General features: G+C 44.3%; 1 protein-coding gene across 3 annotated transcripts in view; it reads right to left on the bottom strand.

The window, feature by feature from the left end:
- Positions 1-16,306, bottom strand: part of PLCXD2 (phosphatidylinositol specific phospholipase C X domain containing 2) — a 58,336-nt gene extending 42,030 nt beyond the window's left edge. Inside the window, exons 1-2 of one of the 3 annotated variants that reach the window (XM_058661853.1) lie at positions 7,545-7,875; positions 6,695-6,983 (exon numbers count right to left, since the gene is read on the bottom strand). In XM_058661853.1, coding sequence (XP_058517836.1) covers positions 6,695-6,857 — 163 coding nt within the window. In that variant the 5' untranslated portion in view covers positions 6,858-6,983; positions 7,545-7,875. Of the gene's footprint in view, positions 1-6,694; positions 6,984-7,544; positions 7,876-16,188 lie in introns of those variants that run through there. The other 2 variants (XM_004593210.2, XM_058661854.1) reach the window with 2 other exon arrangements.
- Positions 16,307-17,723: the final 1,417 nt, after the last annotated feature.

The raw sequence follows: 17,723 nt of genomic DNA, 5'->3' as shown, positions 1-17,723 counted from the left end.
CATGTTTCACCACACAGTTGAGAGATTGCCAGGGTTCTTCCTGCTCAACTGTGTGTGCAGTAAGCACCCAAACTGATTTCATTAGTGCTCTCCTCCACCTGGTTCTTGATGTGTGTTCTAATTCTTTTCTTACACACAACTATGCCCAGCCATTAAAAACATCTATTAATAACTCTTTCTCTGCAGACCTAGGTTGAAACTCTAATTAGAGTTAGTCAGTGTCTGCAGAGTGGTTTGCAATCTTCCCCAAGGCAAGGTTATAGGACGATAAAGCATCACACTCACATTGTCTGTGGTGTTTGTGTGCTCCTAGGCTCCCAGTGGCTTAAAGGAGAGATGAGGAAGGCAACCCGTGACATTCAGTGAGGTCAGATTGGATCAGCTGCTGGGAACCAAATACTCATGGTTTCAGAAGCATGGCTAGAGCAAGGAGCTTGAAGGTGCAAGTCTCACGCTTGCAGGATCTGAAATGTTAGCAGCCAGGCATTACAGTGTATGCACAAGGATGGACAATAGCAGACACTGGGATTTAGGCCCCTTGTAGGTGAATCTTAGGTCATAGTTAAGTGTGTGTGTGTGTGTATCCTGGACAGTTGGTGATGAACTTGTGTTTATGGGGTGGATGTATGCATTTGGAGGGAAGACAAAATTATTCTAACAGCTGAGAAAAGAGTAATAAAAATATGTACAAGGATTTGCTTACAGGAAGGTGTTTTGTAATATTTGCCCTATTGAGCCAGGGACAAAATGATTGGATAAGACGGCAAGTGTTGGAGAAATGAAGAGAGCTGATATGGCTCTGTTATAGAGGGTTGCGTTCTTCCCAGAAGCTTTTTGTGTCCAGAGACAACAAAGTCTGACAGGTGTATTTAGGATGGGCCCATAGGACAGGAAGCAGAACTGAAGATGTGCTGGCTCCCTAGAAAAGCAGCCATCACGTTGCACTTCAGACACTCTTTCTTGGTGCTGTCATCCTATACGCCTCTGTCTATCCTGGCCTTAACTCTACAGTTGCCCCGGAAGGTGGCCATCCAAGTCACCCTAATCTGATCAGCCAGAGAACACTGAGTTGCATGCATTAATTGGATAGTCAGCTCCTTAACTAGATTGTAAATTATCTCAGGGAACGGATGGCATCTTATACTTCCTTTCTGTTCTCTGTTCCAAGTAAGGAATTTTAATAACCCACTGATATGACTGATTGAAACCCACAATGACAAAAATGCTAATGATTATATAATGATTATTTTATACTAAAAGTATTCTATATGAGCTAAATATCACATTAAGCAAATGAAATAGTCTGATTTTTATCTCTGTTCTATAGGAAAGGACGTTGAGTCACACACAGGTTAAGTGACCTCAGAATAGATTCAAATCCAGGCAATCTAGTCACTGCATTCACATTCTTAACTGACCCATGACATAACCCTACTTCTGCACAGATGATTTCTGAAATCTTGGGGATTTTCGTTTGGATTGGCAAGGGTTGGTGGACTAGGAAAGGGTTTACCTTATTAGGAGTGAAGCCCACTAAAATGAGGACCACAGTCATAGTTTTTTTATTCTTCACACTGTCCACTCATAGGGAAAAGTGATTAAAAATAACAAAAATAAATATTCCTATTCAAGAGATCATTGTGGTCTCATATGATTCTTTTTTTCTTGAGTAAATTCTGGTAGATTTAGTTTTTTATTTGATTTTTTCACAGTCTTAAATTTTGTGGAACAGGTGAGTTCTGGGGTCAACTCACGGTTCCTGCTCTCTTCAAAGTACAGCCATCCCTATCGTCTTGTTACACAATCCATCTGCCCTTAGTTGAGGTGATCTCTGAATCTCCCATATACACCAGATCTGGTGCACCTTCCTAAAGCAAGATTTGAGTAATATCCCCTTCATCCTGTCCCCCATCCCTAGTGATTCTATCTGTATGTCATATGAGAGTGGGGCTCCAGGGAGAAGGATTATGGGAATCACCAAGAAGGGCCACAGGAAAAAAGGATCTGAGAATGATAGAAAGGAGGAGGATGACTACCAGCAATTGGAGAACAGAGACCAGCATTGGCCTTGAGTGCAGTAAGCAGCCCTGGAGAAAGGAAGAGCTGGCCCTAGAAAAGGAGGGCAGGGCACAGGTCAGGTGGGTGCAGGGCAACACGAGAAGCTCATAGCTAACCAGAGGCCAGACAGGATACCAGCAACAGGATGCTCCCTGCAACAGGCATTCTGCTTCTGACCCACACAACCTTTTCACTTGGTCTTATCATTCCTAAGCAGGGTAGCAGTGAACCTTGTTATGGCTTTAATAATTTTATGTACAGTGTTAGGGCAGAGTTTGGAAAAATCTTTATAAGGCTTTATGTAACCCTTTAGGGAAGTTGAACCCCTACTATTCAGGATCTGATCACAATGGAAAATGATGGTGACCGCCAGCCACTTTTCCAGCACTTTTACTCAGCAGTTCCATGTATTAAATTATTTACTCAGCTCTCATCAGTGACTGAGCTGCTGCCTCTACCATGACTTAGGGTTATAAAAGAAATAAGCCATGTTTTCTGCCTATAACTTGCTTAGAGATTATAGGAAAGGCATTCACTTGAAAATAAAGATTGTTAAAAAGTGCCATAAAGATACTAACAAGTGCTATAAAGGTACTAATAAGTGATTTGGAAGGGCAGGAGTGGGCCTCTTCCAGCCGTTTCACACATACAATCTTACTCTTCAGCACAATTTATTTGACCTGGAAAGCTTCTTTCTCAGTCCTGAACCCCAAGCTACATCCTGTAAAACCTTGATTATCATAAAATTCCTAGGTCAAATGATATTTTCTCAAAAAAGCAGTTTCTAATCCTGAACATTGGAATTAATCTTCCCATCTGTGTGCTTCTGTAACACCATTATTTATATCTCTATTTTAACACTTATCTCAGTTTTTTTTTAGAAAATGTCTACAGCAAAGGCATATATATATATATATATATATATATATAAAACATCTATATATGTATAAATACCTTCACCATAGATAGCTTTACATATGGGTGTGTTTTTTTCGCGAGTGCACGTCTATCCATATGAGTGATCTTCAACAGTTTTATGGAAAAATACGTATTATGAAAAAATTATGCATAGGTTTCCAATTTTTTGACACCAAAATAAACTTGGCTTTTAATTATATTTGTCTCATGAACTTTTTGAAGTGCCTTCATGTAGACACACATATTCATCACCGGATTTTAAGCTTCTTTGACAGTATGGTTGATGATTGACTCATTTTGAGTCTTCCCACAGGCGTGAGCCTTGAGGTTTCTTAAAAGGCACCCAAGATTTGATCAAATGAAAGTCCATCAAGAGCGACTCATCTAGCTCGTTTCATGATGCCAAAATGCAGGGACCCTGCCTTATCCTGGCGATTTTGAATCCTTGTCTGTAACAGTCAAAAATAATTTCTTTTTTTATGTAAGCATAATAGAAAAAGCTTTTAGACCTAAAGTGACCCACATCATCAGTTCCATCACTGCTTGCTTTTGGAAAAAGAACAGACAAAAAACAAAGAAAAAAAAAAAAAGCAAGAAAAAAAAACAAAAAACAAAAACCATAAACAAAAAACAACCACCACCACCAACAACAAAATCCTTAAATTAACTTGGAAAGGATCGCATATTTCATTTAATCCAATGTCGTACTACAAATGAAGAAACTAAATCCTGAGAAATCCAAACCTTCAATATCACACATCCTATACCACCCACCCATCCACCCACACACAGAATACAGTATATTTTATTGAATCCTATTTCTCTTCTCGGTCCAATTGTTCATAGAGCACATCATGTTTTTATTAACATTGATGAAAATGTTTGCATAGTTTGATGCTTTAGTTTGAAGCTCTGACTTGCCTAATACCCAAATTCTTTACCCTTTGAAAATCAAGTGGTTCTTTTCAGTTGTTAATTAAAATTATTCTGAAATTGTTCTTAAGATATATCAGTAGGTTTGAGCGACCCTGACCATTAACAGGTGCTTTTAACAGCTGTACAAAGTAAACTAATACATCCAGCTCTGCTGAGAGGTGCATGTCCACACCTGTTCTCTTCCATCACAATGCAGGCAAATGTAGCAGGTGCACTCAAACATGACGGCTTGGTCCATCTCAGTTCTGCTCTTATTGCAAGAACCCCTGCCTTCTCCCTCCCTTTCCCCTATCCCATATCACCATTTCCCCACCCTCTTCCTGATGGACTGACCAGACCTAGTTTAACAGGTGCTTCCGACTTGGCACCTATCGATGACCCTGATTGGGAACACCCAGTCTCACAGTAGACAACAGCACTAGATGTGAATATAAACTTACTGGCTTCTATGGATAGATATACCCTTGCACAGAACTGGAACATATAAATACATCACTCAAGAACACAATATCTATCTCTTGTCACGGTGATGTATACAATGATATATACTCATTCGCAGACCACTTGGCTTTCAAAATTTCTCCATTCCATGCACAGAAACATCTTTAAAATCTGCTCTTCAGTTAAAAATTGCCTCTATTGTTCTGTGCTTCCCAAGGCCACCTCAAGGGCATAAGGACAGTGAAGGGTTTTGAAGCTACAGGGGGGCTTAAATGCTGAGTCTGCTACTCAGGATTGGTGAGGTCTTGAGAAAAGTGCTTACCCTCTCTGAACAATAATTTCCTTATTTCTAGATTGAGAATGTTCCTAGCTACTTTATGGAAGTGTCAGAATCTGAAGCAATGCATGCCAGTGATGAAGTGATGAATGATAGTGGTTGCTGCACGGTAGCATTTGGTAAAATAATAGCTATTATGAAGATGAAGGACAAGGGGGTAGAAGGAAGAGAGGAAGGGGAAGACAGCCGGTCAGTTCCACTTCCTGAAAGCCTTCTGCAGTCAGGATGTCTCAGCAAGGACAGGCAGAACTTGACTGCAAGCTTTTATCTGCAGGGCATTAAGCTCAAGGTAGAGGAAAATGAACTGGCAGAGCATAGTTTCTGAATGGCTAGCACTTCATAAGTCATGCTCTTGCCTTGAGCCTACACATTGGAGAACATACCCTTGACCTTCCCACCACCGAGAAAAGAGCAATATCAAAGTAGTGTATGAGGAGTCAATCCCATGTTTCCTCCTTTTGCAGAATAAATCCATGAAGCTAGATGTACACACTCTTGCATTCCTGACAGCATCTAACTCAAGACTTTCCAGTTAAACTGCTCGGCCCCAACTACTTGCTGCCCTGCAGTCCTCTCCACCCTCTGGCAATTGTAGCAGCTGCAAAGATATGGAGGTATCCTAGAAAGCACAGAGCAAATGTCCATCTCCCTTCTAGTCCTTCTAGTCAGAGTCAGGGCACACAGCCAAGCTCCATGGCATAAGCCATCCAAGTAAAAAAAAAAAAAAGAAGAAAACAAAGGATGCCCTAACATGCCTCGGATGTGCCTGGGATGATTAGGCTATTTACAGCCTGCCTAGGATGCCATTCTGTTTGCAAACACATACTACTTGCTGGCCACATTCCACGACAAAAGGCAAATGACTAATGTTGAACGTGGCCCGTGCATCATTTTGGTGATGACTCCACAGGCGTCGATTAAACACGGAAAAGACCTGAGCTAATGCATGAGCATCTGGCATGTGCCAAGGAGCTGCTGCCAATGGCTGACAGAGCAGCAGTGATTGTAGCTGTAAAGAAATTCAGCAGGTTTCTCCTTGCTCAAAAGCAGCAAGGGCCCATGAGGACAATGAACCTGGACGACCCCCAGGAGAAGGCGAGTAAGGAAAGCCTGCATTCCTCTTCATCTTCCTTTCCTACATAGAAAGCAAAGACTGGGGTTGCATGAGGTCATCTGCCGGGCAGCAGAAGGCAGTCTGTCTGGTGGTCCAGGAGTGCACTTTGTTAGGTGTCCGAGTGGGCAGGGGCACTGGGTGCTTTCTAAGTCCTGGCATTGGAGACTCTGCTCCATCTGTACCTGGAAACCACACCAACAACCTCCGGGGCTGATGGAAGAGGGTACTTTATGACAAACTGGCATAAACCTCCCAGCTGAGAGGCTGTAGAGCTGGAGTACCCTTCCCAAGGCTGCAGTTCGAGACCCGTCAGGCAGACACCTGTGTATATATAGACAAAGCTTCAAACACTCCCACTTCATCACACCTAATGACTGCCTGTGAGGACAGCTTGTATTCTCTATTTTTGGATTTTTCGGCAACAAGAAAATCTAGGTCTTTATCCTCACCCCTCATCCAAACCCTAGTTTACCTGCTTGTTTCAACACACAAGGTCAGATCAATCAGAAAGAAAACATAGTCCAGTTTTAACTTAGATGCACATTTAAAATTGTAATGACCTCCCACCTCTCCTTTTTTAAGCCGTCAAGTCAGTACACTCCTCACATATCTTGACTCAGACATGAAGAAGGTTACCAACCTTAGAATGAGGCTAGCAAGTCTAAACCACCCAAACAAACAAAACCAGTGGTGCGGTGCTCCCATTCTCAGGGTCCCCTTTTCCAACGATGCTGCTTCAGTGCTAAGTTTCTGCTTTAGACATGGGGGGGGGGGGCAGCGACAGTTTTTTTTCTTTTTCTTTTCTGAGCACAATAGAAAAGCAACCCAACCCACCAACAACACGAATATGGCAGAATTAAATTAGGTGAAACAAGTAGAACGGAGAATACCTGGGATCGCCAGATGGGAAAGGGGGACTTGGTGGAGATGAGCAGGGAGTGAGGCCATCCAGTCGGCATTGCAGACCTCCACAGCTGTCTTTGTCCCGCTGGAGTTGGGGGAGCAGATAGTCCCCATCCTGAGTTTCCTCCGAGCCTTCCTAACTGCCAGCATCCCTCTGGTCAACGACTCGGTCAGTCTCAGCCCCGTGCCTCTCACTCAGTGATCATCACTGCCCGGATTCTGTCGATATTTCAGGGCCACCTTTGTCACGCCAGGCTTTCCACGGTGCCTTTCTGGCTAAGAAATGAGGGAGGGCCGAGAGGTGATTCCCTACCTACCCCAGGCACCCGCAGTCCCCACCCTCTTTCCTGGCCCAGCCTCTCTTAATCGGCTCAGTCCCAGCTCCGTTAAACTTCTTAGTTTTGCCTTCAGCGACCGGAGACGGCAGGCCCCTGAGAGAAATCTTACAGAAGGCGCACTTCCAAGGAGCAGCCACGCCCGCTGCTACTCACACCACAGGTGCCCGCGCAGCACACAGACATGCCCCTGGGTCTGCACACGTGTGCGCGCCCGAGCGCTCCAGCTCCAGCCTCACTGGGGCTTCTGTGGAGGACACCGGGGTGGTCCATAAGCTGGGCCTGCCGCTCGCCGCCCGCCCCCGTCTTCCCAGCACCGACACCCCTGCCCGGCGGCTTTCTGCAAGACACCCAGCAATGCTGCCGGCGGCGCCCGGACTCGCGGCGGCCCCGCCCCGCACTGCCGGGCAGATTTGCCGAGCTGGGAGGCCGGTGATTGGCCGCGGGCGGAGCGCGCGCGGATTGGCTGGCCTCCGCCGGGTGTCCGGCTCCCACACCTCACCTGCTCCCCAGTCTCCTCCCTCCGTCACGCCCGCCTGCGTGAAGACACGAGCAGCAGCTGCTGCTGCGGCTGCAGACGTGGGAACTTTGAGGACTTGGCCGGTCGATCTTCAAATAGGTTTTCCTCCAGCGTTCCACGCAGTCGATATTCAGGTGTTCAACGCAACCACAAATGTGTCTTCCCGTACGCCGTCCTCCCTCCCCCACCGTGACCATTGCCCAGAGAGCATTACATTTTCCGTAAACCACGGAAGCAGCAGAAATGTGAGCCCTGTAGAGGCTGAGAAAGGTCCCGCGTCCCCTGCTTGGATGGCAAGGACGAGGATGCTTTGCTGTATCCTTAGCATCTACTTGAAGACTATTGGGCAGCCTTTCCTTGCTGCTGCGCCCATTGCCCAGCGGAGAAAACAATGCTGTTTTACATTTGTGCTGCAGTACCCTTTGGAATTCATTTTCAGATTCTGTGTTCCGTCATCTTTGACAGTAGACCCACAAGGCAGGATGGATGGAGGTTGCCTGTATTATCCCGGTAATAAATTAAAGAGCCCTCTGGGATCATTGTGGGGCAGTTGTTGGGCACCAATGTCTGGAAAACCTCTTTTCATGAGGCGTTCTAGCCCGGGTAATTGTAGGAACACAAATCCATTTCCTAGCTTTCAGCAATGGTCTCTGTTCTTCAGATGGCCTTTTCCCATGGCAGAAAACTGTAGGGTCCGTATTAGTCGGAGAAGTTTATGCTTCAAAAACTCACAGGCACATTCTCACAAGCAGGCCACTCAGGCAGTACGTGATGTCCAGGAGAGGCAAGGCCTGTATGCTTCAGATCAAGCAGAGCCTCAGTGACTCAGCAGGGCCTTTTGGGGAAAAGGAAACAGCTGCCTAAGCTGAGAGTGACTGTCCCAGTGCAGAGCTGCGGTTAAGCGACATCTAGTTGCCAAATGATCCCTCCCCCACCTGGCCGCCATCTACTGTGTCTCAAAAGACTTCAGTATACACAATCCTAGTGCACATTGTGCCCTTTTGACAGCTTATTTAAATTCCCTCTGTATCTGTCATTTGTTTGAAATTGTGAAGCCAGAGTTGTGGCTCAAACTGCCACTTGGGATCCCTGTATCAGAGTGCTAAATGGAGTCTTAGCTGCTTTGCTTCTGGTCCAGCTTCCTGTCAATGCAAGTGGGGAGACAGCATGTGATGGCCCAGGTATGGACATTCCTGTCTTTCCTGTGGGAGCCTTAGGAATTCCCTGGCTCCTGGCTTCAGCTTGGCCCAGCGTTTTAGCTCCTCTGCCATTGCAGCTCCCTATCCGAAAGCAGACCCAATCCCCACAGGAACTCTTGGAGCAAGCTGTCTCTTCCACCATTGCCTTCGCCTCTGGACTCCTAAGCCCCCCAAGCTAGGTAAGACACAGCCTTTTGGAGGACTGGTATCCACCATGCGTGTGTATGCCAGCAGTTGGCCACCTATGAATCCATTTAGCTTTAATAAATTTGTCAGTGAGTTTGTGTCCTGTTTTAAGAGTTAGATGACCTAGTACGTAGTTAAGGTCATGATCCCTCCTGTAATGAGAAAAGCAGAAGTTTCTTTCAAAGTGTAATTCTCTGAAAGAATTCTTGCTTCTTCCAGGAAGGTAGTTTTAGCAAGATAAAAGTGCTTTCCCACCCTTCTGAGCTTTTTAGCTTACCATGAAAATGGAAAGAAGTTACCAGTCACACCCACCTGATAGCTCTATGTTTTATAGTGAGCAAGCTTGACAGGATTACAATTCTGACCTGATGGGTTTTGTCCACACCCTCTTGTTGACAGATAACTGTTGTTCTGCTCACCTGAACCGGGCTGGAAAGACACCCCTTCTGCCATTTTCTGGGGTCTTTCTTCTCTGTAAGCCCCCTACTGATGCTGCTGCAGGAAAACTCTGACTTTACTCATTCTTGCTTTGCTCACTGAAGCTGTCTGCATGAAAATTCTTCCCTGTGAAACAAGAACCAAAGTCACTTTTGTCTTTCCTGTCCAAATTCCTTGCAACACGGTTTCCTCTTGTGAGGAGTCACAGGGGATAATAGGCAGTTAGGGTCTCTGGTCCCCGATAAAGTTACCTTTTAAAATACAAAAGCCTGGGTCCGATGTGATAGCGTAGTGGTTAAGGTCCTCACCTTGAATGCGCCGGGATCCCATATGGGTGCTGGTTCTAATCCCAGAGGCCCCGCTTCCCACCCAGCTCCCTGCTTGTGGCCTGGGAAAACAATCGAGGATGACCCAAAGCTTTGGGACCCTGCACCCGCGGGGGGGATCTGGAAGAAGTTCCTGGCTTCGGATTGGCTCAGCTCCAGCTGTTGCGGCCACTTGTGGAGTGAATCAGCAGATGGAAGATCTTCCTCTCTGTCTCTCCTCCTCTCTGTATATCTGCCTTTCCAATAAAAATAAATAAATATTAAAAATAAATAAATAAAATATAAAAGCATGCTTCTCCCAGTTTCTTACCCTTCCTGAGGCAGAGGAGCGGTTGCACAGCGGAAGTCCTGTCCGTGTTAGCCAGCTTCATCAGGAAGGTATCAGCCCACCACAACGGGCATAGAGAGGAGTCCTCCCTGCCCTGTCCCTGTGCCCCTGGGGGGACTAGGTACAATTACAACATGCCCATAAAGCCCACGAGTTCCGCTCCCAGGAAAGCCCTCTGCCCAGCAACATCCCAGAAGAGGAGGGAGGGAGGAGGAAAAATGGTATGCCTGTGTCTATAAAAACTTGATTCGGGATTGCACACTGGGCTCTGAGTTCTTTGCTGGGATGCCCACCTGACCTGTTAGGTGTATTGTCTTCATTGAACTTTGTTGACATGCTTCTTGTTATTGTCTCACTTCTGAACTTCTCTTTATGCATGAAGAATTTCTAATCCAGCTGTTTCAGTTGACAATATGACACCCAGCTGTTTAAGTTAACAAAGTACCCACTATCCACCTTCCAAAAAAATCCTTCTAAAGGGATTTCCCAAGATTTCCTAAGATTTCTCAAATGTCATTATTTGGACCTCTATTTCTTATTTTTAAGTTTAAAAAGCAGAGACGCAAAAAAGGAGCTCATTCATACATTGGTTCATTTCCCAAATGCCTGTAATCGCTAGAGTTGGAACAGACTCAAGCCAGGATCCAGAAACTCATTCTAGATTTCCTGTGGGTGGCAGGGGCCCAAGCGTTTGGACCATCACATGCTGTCTCCCTGGGTGTGTAGAAGGAGCAATCTGATGACAAGCACGACTGAGACTCAAACCAAACATGCCTTTAATACCGGCTGCAGGTGCACTAAACTGCTGTAAAGAAAAATTTGTTTTTATTGGAAAGGCAGATTTACAGAGAGAAGAGACAGAAAGATCTTCCATCTGCTGGTTAACTAAGTGGACACAATGGCTAGACTGAGCTGATTCAAAGCCAGGAGCCAGGAGCTTCTTCTGGGTCTGCTGTGCAGGTGCAGGATCCCAAGGTTTTGGGCCATCCTTCATTACTTTCCAGGCCACAAACAAGGAGCTGGATGGAAAGTGGAGCAGTTAGGACACAAATGGGTGCCCACAGGGGATCCCAGCATATGCAAGGCAAGGATTTAGCCACTGGACCACCGCACTGGGCCCTCTAACCTGCATCTTAACCCCTATGCCAATGGTAGTCCCACTTTGAACTTTAAAGATATGTGATGTATATGTAGCTATGCATATAATATAGATTTGTAAATTCCCAAACAGAAAACTATGGATGATGCCTAAGGCAAATAAGATATTTTCTTTAAACTTTGCTATGAAAAGTTTTCAATACCTTTTTCCTTTATTTCCCAATTTTTAAGGGCAGACATGAGCATAGTACAACAGCATCAGACTTCAGAAACTTGGCAACATCACTGCGTGAAAACGTGAAAACAACATGATTGGAATCACTTCAAAAAGAGTTGATTTGTCATTCCATTTAGTTGGCAGCTTTTTCATTCAGGGGAACTTGATTTGCTCACAGTTCTGGGGGTAGGGGATGGGGAGGGAGCAGTATGCTGCTGACCCCAACTTGCAGATGAAAACGGAGCACCAGTACTTGGCATATAGCAGAAGTTCACAAAATATTTGTTTCAAGGAGATAAGTGTGCGGTAAAGCAGGCTCTATAAAGCTCTAGGTACTGCCTTAGAGCAATACTTTTTCGGGCTTTAAGGTGTAAACCAACTATATTCTGATTCAATTGATCAAGATGGGGCTGGCAATCTGAATTTTTAAAAATATTTGTTTGACATGTAGAGAGAGAGAAAGAGCGGGAGTGAGTGCACAGCGGGTCTCCCAAGGGTTAACTCCACAGCTTAGCTTGTTTCTGTAGGGGTAACAGGATGGGCAATCTTGGCCTGATACATTTAGCCCCTGGCTTGACTGTAAGTTCCCTCTTCCCTGCTTTCCCTTTTTAAAGATGCTCTTGGGAGAGCTTAGGAGTTGCTTGAACATTGGGAAAATACTGGGAGGAACTAGGCAGACTATGAAAGAGGCAGGCCAACTTCGAATAAATGGCATTCTCTTTACAAGAATGACCCACTGTGAGTTGTCTTTTTTGTGACCCTAGTCCCTCTGCTCGGCTTGGGGTACACGGTGACGGGGCGTTGCTGACAGTGAGTTTGCTCTTCCTTCTGCAATTGCATTCTGCAAGTGCCTATAGCAACCAGTCCTGGACCAGATTGGGCAGTATCCAGGAACTCCATCCAGGAACTCCATCCAGGTCTCCCATGGTCCATCATCCACTGCCTTCCCAGGTACATTAGCAGGAAGCTGAATGCTGTGGGCATTTGGGCAGTGTATTTGTGGATGGATGATCTCTGTTCTCTCAGTCACTCTGCCAGTAAGGTAAACAATCTCCAAAAGACAGCAAAAAATCCTGATTAATAATTTCTAAGTATGAGAGAAGAACTTTTCTGTCATGTTGTGTAATAGAAACCAATATTACTCATATTTTTCTGCTGTGCCACACGTATTTCTTGAAAATTGATTTTAAAATAAAAATCAAAGGGGCATAGTACATTAATGGGCACCAGTTGGATTCCACTTACATTCCAGCTTCCTGTAATGGCTTGGAAAAGCAGCAGAGCACGGCTCAAGTTCCTGAGCCCTGGCACCTACACGGAAACCTGGAACAAGTTCCTGGATCCTGGCTTTGAATCTGTCCAAGTCCAGCCATTGCAGCCTTTCAGGGAGTGAACCAGTGGGTGTCTCCCCTTCCCTCCGTAACTCTGAAAGCATGTGCAACTTCAAGACACTCATTGAAAATGGAAATGAAAACTAAACACTAGAAGATATAAGCTTTGTTTCTCAACATAGCTCTAAGAACTGGAGGGCCCTTCTGCAAATGATGACACCAATCTTCTCATGTAAAGAGAATTGCAGGCCAATGACATCTTCCTTTTCATATTAGCTGGAGAAAAACTGGGTGCTCTTTACAGACATTTTAAGACTGAGAAACAAAAAGAAACTAGAAGATGTTAAATCAGAACTGTACAGTGAATGTCTAGTGATTTTCTCTCAAAACTCAAATTGTCCTTGTTTGATGAGAGGCGTGAGTGGGATCGACCTTGCCCAGGATGCTTGAGAACTTTCCAGGAATCTCTCTCTCTCTCTCTGAAGAGCTGGATGACTTTCTTAAAGCACTCTTATAATAATAAGCAGTGCTATCATTCCTTGGTCCCCCAGACAGTAAGAAAAGCAATTGCCTTGAACATTCTAAAATACTGTTGCTGCAACATTCGGTCTTAACAAGGCCGTCTCTGCTAGAGATGGCCCATTCCTGCCCTTGGCAGCCACTGCTTTGATAACACTGTGTCTTCAAAATTGTACTGATGAGTCCATGTTTCATCTTTTACAATTCTGAAGAAACAGTTCAAGATCTGATCCCATTTGTTTAAAAGATTTATGTTGAAATTTCTGCTGTTGTCTGCTGCTGATCTCTATGCCAATTTTGGCACCTGTTGAGGTGAAAGTTGATTTCAATTTATTTTTTCATTCAAAATGGTAAAAGCTGGGCCCGGTGTGGTAGCGTAGCAGCTAACGTCCTTGCCTTCAACGCGCCTGGATCCCAAATGGGCACTGTTCTAATCCTGGCGGTTCCGCTTTATTGCTGCTCCCTGATTGTGGCCTGGGAAAGCAGCGGAGGGTGGCTCAAAACTTAGAATCCTGCATCTGTGTGGGAGACCTGGAAGAGGCTCCTGGCTTTGGATTGGCTCAGCTCCAGCTGTTGCGGCCGCTTGGGAAGTAAATCATCAGAAGACCTTCCTCTCTGTCTCTCCTCCTCTCTGTATGTCTAGTTGCCAATAAAAATAAGATTAAATCTTTGAAAAAAATAAAATGGTAGAAGCTGTCTAAGATGTCAAGTATTGTTTCTGCTGTTGGTCATTTACCCTTTCCGATTAGAGCACAATGAAGATTTATTTCTTCCCCCACACATTGATGGTCTTCTGCTATAGGAGTTATTTCACTATCATCTCACTCTTCTTAAAATAAATTATTAACTGTAAGCTTTCATCATTGTTCCAGCCAAGCTTAATATTTGCTCTTGCTTAAATTTTCAGAGTATTTACATTGCTCTGACAAATGCTTCGAGCAAATTGCTGTCTTACATTTCTTGGTGTCTCAAACTAAATCCTGCTCAGAGATAGTTTAACAAACTAGCACTTTTTTTTTTTGGGTGAAAAATTGTTTTATAATCCATGCAGTTTTTTCATGATGGATATGTTTCATGAGTATCTTGAAGTTCTCTGGTATTTAGGGCTTAACATTTCTCTATATACTACATTGCAAATTTATCAAAAGAAGAGGAATCTAAATTTTTAGGAGTAAACTTTGAAATCATGTGATTTTTAATAAATAGTTACAATCAGATGAAGTGCTTACTATGTATAGATCATTGCGCAATAAGCAAGGAACGAAAGAAAAAGTAAGCAACTCCCAGATTATCTATAATCCAGCAAAAAGATAGTCAAATAAATGTATCATACATTGCAATCTGAGGCCGAATTAAGGAGTTACTGGTTCATGCAAATAGAGAGGAATACATCTTGCTGGGGGAAGAGCCAAGACATGGCACTTAAACAGATCTTGAATTTTGAAAAAGTTTTCTGCTCATGGAAAAGGATGGAAAACTTGGCTTGGGAAGGAGCTGTACAACTGATGAAAGAGGCAGAGCTACGACAATGAGCAGTAGGCGTGAGACACCAAAATTACACTAGAGTGACAATGGAGTAAGTGGAAAATACGCCATGTGGACTCCTGTTTAACTTTGAAGAGAATTTGATGCGTTAGCATAGTGAATTACTATTCCCGTTTCCACAGGATACCAGGGTCCAGCAGATACATAACCCTGCACAAGATCAGGACGTAGTAAAGACACATGACCCCAAATAGCCCCATCACCATGCTGGGGACTTCCTATTTTAGGTTCTCTATTATTATGGTTAATTAAGTGAAGGCCTTTATAACCAAAGCATATTAAAAGAGTTTGAACTGGGGCTTTCTAAAAAGTGAGGTGAGAGCAATCTTACTGTGTTTTAGGAGGAAAGCTGTGGAAGGATGGAGAATGACTGAGGGAAACAAGAGTCAGGAAAATCACTGGGATGAATCATCCATGCAAGGAAAAATGAGAAGGTGTGCTAATCGTGAGTACCCCGAAACTGAGGGCATGACCTTTCTCAGCCCTGGCACTTGTCTCAACCATCACCTCCCAGGATCTATAATTCCAAGCCCTGAGTGGGCAGCTTGATTGCTCCGGAATTAGTTTTTACCCCTGGAGAGCTTCACCAAGCTGTTCATCTCTGTTCATTACATATAATCGAATCTGTTTCTATGACTTCATCTACGTGTTTTGTTTTCATTTCTGGACATTATTGTTCTGCTCTTGATGTTTCTTCTATTTGATCAGGGATCCCCTGGATTCTTGTAGACTTGCCTGCAGCATATGCCTCTCCTTAGAAACTACACTGCATTTTGAAGTGTCTGTGATTTGCAAAGAGTTAGTTTTATTTGGATTCAAGTCATAAATGAGTAATGAGGGCCCCAGAGCAGGCGCCTAAACAATTTACCATTCATGCAGGTCTGGTTGTCAGGGTAAGCTGGCCTGAGTTTCTAATCCATTAGAGTATACTCAAAGAGCCTCAAAGGAGACTTATAAGCTTAATGTTGTTGGGCCTGGGGCTGGGACTGGGACTGGGGCTGCTGCTGGGGCTGGGGCTGGGACTGGGGCTGGGGCTGGAGCTGTACCCAGAGCTAAGACCCAAGACACTTTACCCCACAGGTTGTAAGATGGATAAGAAAGAAAGAAATGTTAAACAGAATAAAAGGACTCAGGCACCTCTGGTCAAGGGACTTGGCCTGGAAGGGAGTTAGGATATAGGATGCTCTGAATTCCTCAGTCATGTCTCATTCACAATGCTTTAGTTTTATTTTCTGACTGGGGCTGGAGTGGGTGGAGAGATGGAAGAAGAGATGGAAATGAGGAGCCCGTAATTGAAAGCCGAGGTAGAGGACAAACTGCTTTGTTCTGTGGTTCCTCAGCAGAGTTTATTGCTAGACATCTCCATTTTCCCACCCCCAATTTAAATAGCAAAACTGTGATAAGGATGGTACTGGGGACATGATGACAGCAGCAATTACCTCTAAGAAGCATGACACTGTTGCAGTTCCTGGGGAGCTTCAGGGGCCTCTCAGGAAAGACAGGCATCCAGGGGATGCTGTCTTGTGCAGGGATGACTCATGGTCCAGTGACTCACATTGGAGCCAGGGGACGGGTCCCTTGTATGTTGCTGATGAGGAGCCAGGGACCATTGTTTTGTCATTGTTACTGTGACACACTCCTCGCCAACACTCAGATTGTATCCTTGAGAATCTGAGAGGAAAACCAGGAGCAGTGAAAGCAGGAAGTGGTGATACTGATGTTGCTTCATATCCACCTGCATTTGTGGTGAATTCCACGATTCCCACAACTGGAATTCTGCTGAGACAGCTATGAACCTGCTGCGGCCAGCCAGAAGTGTTTCTGTGAGATATAAAAGTGCAGTGTCCATGAAGACTCTACTCACCTCTTTGCCTGTTAAATGAATTGAGTCTCAGCTTCCCTTGCCACATGCGTTGAAGACACAATACAACACATCCTTAAACAACACAGTAATACTCTACAATGCTTTACACAGAGCTACCGACAAATGATTACAAAATTCATTTTAATATTCATTTACTTCTTCTTACCACAGCACAGTCCTCTCCTCCAACCACTCCGGCTTCCCCTCCCAGTGCTATCCACCAAAAAAGTATGTAAGCGAAAATAAAAGCCTTTATTTTCCAGCTAGTCAGGCAATTGTAGACTCTGATTTAAGATGTAATGGCGCCACCTGCTGGTACTAAGGGCACACTTCAGGTACACAGGAAATTGCCTTTCAGTTTTATTTGTCTTAAAAATATCTTTGAACCAGCAGGAGGAACAAGTAGGAACTTATGCAAAATACACATTCCTGGGTCAAAATCTAGCCTAAAACCAAAGGCTAATACCACTAAACTAGATCCTCTAGAGGTAATCTTTTAAAAATAAACTGCCCAGAGGATTTTTAGGTCTGCAATACTTTAAAAAGGGGTTTTAAAATGTGCATTTGTTTCCATGAAAAGTTAAGCTAGGTAGAATATCACAATAAGCAATTCTTGCTTGTGTTATACATTTATTAAACTTGAGAAGACTGTTTTGGCAAAAACAGTTGGCCTCCACTTAACTGTCAGGAAAGCCAGCTGCTCTGCTCTTTTCACGAATTTTTTTCAGGATACTACAAGTTTGCTTAACTTATGAGAATTAAATCAGTCACTATGAGACCTCGATGTACTGATGTGCCTTTGTAATCACTTGAAGTTAATTTACAACTAGAATGACCGCTGTGCGTTTGTTTTTAGTTACCAAATTTAATCTTGATGAGGAATGCTTTCTGCTCTTTAAAGATTTATTTATTTATTTAAGAATAGAGCGATTCTTCCATCTGCTGGTTCACTGTCCAGATGGATGAACTGGTGAGGGCTGTGCCAGCCTGCAGCCAGGAGCAAGGAACTTTTTCCAGCTCTCCCACGTGGGGAGCAGGAGTTCTTGGACCATCTGCTGCTGCTGCTTTCCTCAGGAACATTAGCAGGGAGTTGAGTTTGAAGTGGAGCAG

The sequence above is a fragment of the Ochotona princeps genome, chromosome 3 (genome assembly GCF_030435755.1).
Source record: "Ochotona princeps isolate mOchPri1 chromosome 3, mOchPri1.hap1, whole genome shotgun sequence".
Lineage (NCBI taxonomy): Eukaryota > Metazoa > Chordata > Mammalia > Lagomorpha > Ochotonidae > Ochotona > Ochotona princeps.
Note: the sequence above shows the minus strand (reverse complement) of the source record. Positions and strands in the feature narration are given on the sequence as shown.